Source organism: Portunus trituberculatus, chromosome 2, assembly GCF_017591435.1.
Source record: "Portunus trituberculatus isolate SZX2019 chromosome 2, ASM1759143v1, whole genome shotgun sequence".
NCBI lineage: Eukaryota > Metazoa > Arthropoda > Malacostraca > Decapoda > Portunidae > Portunus > Portunus trituberculatus.
In genome coordinates this window covers 10,870,192-10,874,389 of record NC_059256.1, presented here as the reverse complement: position 1 = coordinate 10,874,389, position 4,198 = coordinate 10,870,192, and the positions used below count along the sequence as shown (strand labels likewise).

The 4,198-nt window shown below is 53.7% G+C and overlaps 1 protein-coding gene across 1 annotated transcript in view; it reads left to right on the top strand.

Annotated features, from left to right (window-relative positions):
* The first annotated feature begins 231 nt into the window (after positions 1 to 231).
* LOC123506900 (proton channel OtopLc-like) overlaps positions 232 to 4,198 on the top strand; it is a 19,438-nt gene continuing 15,471 nt past the window's right edge. The window contains exons 1-3 of the mRNA XM_045259285.1: positions 232 to 1,169; positions 1,287 to 1,563; positions 3,510 to 3,601. Of these exons, the coding sequence (XP_045115220.1) occupies positions 281 to 1,169; positions 1,287 to 1,563; positions 3,510 to 3,601 (1,258 nt within the window). The 5' untranslated portion in view covers positions 232 to 280. The remainder of the gene's footprint in view (positions 1,170 to 1,286; positions 1,564 to 3,509; positions 3,602 to 4,198) is intronic.

The following is a 4,198-nucleotide window of genomic DNA, read 5'->3' as shown; positions in this document are numbered from 1 at the left end:
TGTGTGTTCCGTTGTGGCGGTGGCTGTCCCCCTCAGTGCTGTGGTCCTGTGGTGTGGTGCTGTGTAGTGAGGCATCGGTGTGGTGTGGTGTGGCAGTGTGGTGGTGCAGTGTGGTGTGGTGTGGTGTGGTGTGGCAGTGTGGTGGTGCAGTGTGGTGTGGTGCAGTGTGGTGTGGTGTGGTGCAGGGGTGCGGTGTGGCAGTGTGGTGGTGGTAGTGGTGGTGTTGGTGGTGTTGGTGGTGGTGATGGCTGGGTAGGGGCCCTGCAGTGTGGTGGTGGTGATGGCGGAGCGTGAGCTGGAGCAGCTGTACGCGGCGCGGTACCGGGGCGGGGCGGGGGGCAGCGGTGCGGGGGACGGCAGCCCACACTTCATGGACAGTCTGGAACGGGGCGCGCCGCCAGCGCCCCCGGTGCAGGCCCCGGTGCGGCGCCCAGTGCCTATTATGCCCCCGGGTTTCTCCTACATCTACCCCAACACCGAGGGGGGCGGGGACAGGGGGCGGCGCCCCGCGGTGGTACCGTCGCCTCGCCCCGCCGCCCCAGGCCCCGCGCTGCCCTTCCGTGGCAAACTGGAGTTTTTCGACCTGTTGTCCAGGGGCTCCACCCCCGAGCCGACCCCCCGCCGCGCCACACCAGCCCACACTCCCACGCCCCGGGGGGCTGACAACACCCACACCCATCACCACCCACACCCACAAACCCAACAACACTCCCACCCCAACCCACGCCCTCACACGCCCAAGCAGCGCGGGGCTAATCACCCACATCCACACCCACACCCACACCCTCACCCACACCCACACACGCCCAAGCTCAAGCCCAGACCCCGCAGCCCCGCCCATCCCGCCACACCACCCGCCCCGAAGACACCCGAGGCGCGGCCCCCGACGCCCTGCCCCCAGACGCCTCACTCACCTCCCACACCCACACCCGCCCGCCGCCCCCCGCCTCAGGTGCTCTTCACCTCCGCCCCCTCGGCCCCCGGGGCAGCCGCACCCCAGCCAGGCCCCGTCAAGCGTCTGGGGCGCCGCGTCAGCCGCCGCCTTAGCGGGTCCACGCCCCGCTACCGACGCCACCACGACGACCGCGACGCCACCACGCCCCCGCCCACCCACAACGACCCACCACACGTCCACCCCGCCCACCTCGAAACTGCCCACGACCCACACCGTAAACACGACCCCGCCCACGACCTACACCACCACCACGACCCGCCACACACCCCACCATAACCCCGCCCACACCCGCCCACCATAACCCCGCCCACGACCCACACCACAAACACAGCCCGCCCACGACCCACACCACAAACACAGCCCCGCCCACGACCAACACCACAAACACAGCCCGCCCACGACCCACACCCTAGCCGCCCCTCACGCCCCCGCCCCGCCCCACCTCCAACCCCGCCTCCTGCCACTCCTGCTCGCTGCCCCGGCCACCCCCGCCCCAAAAGAGCCCCGCGCCCCCAGATAAGTTCTGGACCTTTACCACCAGCGTCGTGCTGCCCCGCGGGGCGCCGCTCCCCGCCACAGGTACCGCCGCGCACACTGACCACCCAACGGTACACACACACACACTCACACACACACACACACACACACAAGTACTTAAGACATTCACGAAAGCATAAAAAGTGTGTGTGTGTGTGTGTGTGAGAGAGAGAGAGAGAGAGAGAGAGAGAGAGAGAGAGAGAGAGAGAGAGAGAGTCACACAAACAGACAGGCAGATCAAGGAAAACACACACACACACACACACACACACACACACACACACACACACACACACACACAAGCAGTGAAACACCCCCACCACACAATTACTTCCTCCAACCCCCTCCCCACCAATCACCACCTCCACCCACCCCGCCCCTGGTTTGTGGTCACCCTGAGTTACTGTAAAGGCGCGCACGCGGACACGCACGGTGGTGACAGATGGTTTACATAAAACTCCGTTACTGTGTGTGTGTGTGTGTGTGTGTGACAGCTGTTGAAGTGAAGATCTTATGTGCGTTTCTGATTAATGACGCACACACACACACACACACACACACACACACACACACACACACACACACACACACACACAATTTCTGTTTTTTTCCATTTTCTTTTCATTTTCACAACTTTACTAATTTGTCATTTTCTCTCTCTCTCTCTCTCTAGTTTACACTAATTGTCTGACGGAAGAGGCGAGGAGGCACAGGAGGAGGAGGAAGAGGAGGAATAAGAGGAAGAGGAGGAGGAGGAGGAGGAGGAAGAGGAGGAGGAGGAGGAGGAGGAGGAGGAGGAGGAGGAGGAGGAGAGAGGCAAATCTTATACACTAACATTACTTCAACTTAGTAGTAGTAGTAGTAGTAGTAGTAATAATGGTAGTAGTGGTGGTGATGGTGGTAGTAATAGTAGTAGTGGTAGTGGTAGTAGTAGTGATGATGGTGGTAGTAGTAATAGTAGTGGTAGTAGTAGTAGTAGTAGTAGTAATAGTAGTAGTAGTAGTAGTAGTAGTTTTCACTTCCCTATTGACTCACCACTACCATAACCATTAATTACTCCATTCCAGACCATTATAGACCATTCCAGACCATTATAGACCATTGCAGACCATTATAGACCATTCCAGACCATTCCAACCCATTCAAGACTATTGTAGACCACTGCAGCCCATTGTAGACCATTCCAACCCATTCAAGACTATTATAGACCATTATAGACTATTCCAGACCATTTTAAACCATTCCGAGCCATTCCAAACCATTCAAGACCATTCCAGACCATCCAAAACCACTCCAGCACATTGTAAACCATACCAGCCCATTGTAGACCATTCCAGACCATTGTAGACCATTCCAGACCATTATAGACCATTCCAGACCATTGTAGACCATTCCAGACCATTATAGACCATTCCAGACCATTGTAGACCATTCCAGACCATTATAGACCATTTCAGACCATTCCAGACCATTATAGACCATTCCAGACCATTGTAGACCATTCCAGACCATTATAGACCATTCCAGACCATTGTAGACCATTCCAGACCATTATAGACCATTTCAGACCATTCCAGACCATTATAGACCATTCCAGACCATTATAGACCATTCCAGACCATTATAGACCATTCCAGACCATTCCAGCCCATTATAGACCATTCCAGACCATTATAGACCATTCCAGACCATTATTGACCATTCCAGACCATTATAGACCATTATAGACCATTCCAGACCATTATAGACCATTTCAGACCATTCTAAACCATTGCAGACCATTATTGACAGTTCCAGACCATTATAGACCATTCCAGACCATTCTAAACCATTCCAGACCATTCTTAACCATTGCAGACCATTATTGACAATTCCAGACCATTCTAAACCATTTCAGACCATTATAGACCATTCCAGACCATTCTAAACCATTTCAGACCATTATTGACCATTCCAGACCATTCTAAACCATTGCAGACCATTATAGACCATTCCAGACCATTCTAAACCATTGCAGACCATTATTGACCATTCCAGACCATTCTAAACCATTGCAGACCATTATTGACCATTCCAGACCATTCCAGACCATTCTAGACCTCCACCACTGTCTGAGGGTCTCTTCACACAACCCCATTTGAACCCGCCGTAGTACAGTGGAATCCTACATGCTTTGGGGTCCGAGGGGTCTCCAAGCGCATGGGTTCGAATCCTGTCCACGGTCCGAGTGTAGGTTGGGCTTCCTCACTCACGGCAATGGTTTCCTAGCGGGTGGGGTTTGAGATAGGAGGTGCCACTAAATGTATCTCCTTTAGTACAGAAATTCGCCAAAAGCACACAGGGGTAGAAATTAAAATAGATAAATTAATCCCAGTCACTGCTGCTTGCTATGTTCCGGCCTGTGGTGCCCCTGGTGTGCTGCAAGACTATGGGAGGCGCTGTCCACCTTCCTCCTACTACTACTGCTACTACTGCTACTACTACTGCTACTACTACTATTACTACTACAGTACAATTGCTATTACTACTACTAGTCTACTACTATAACAACTACTACTGCTACTGCTACTACTACTATTATTACTACCATCACCACCACCAATACTACTACTACTACTACTACTATAACAGTAACAACAACAACAACAACAACAACAACTACTACTACTACTACTACTACTATAACAGCAACAACAACAACAAAAA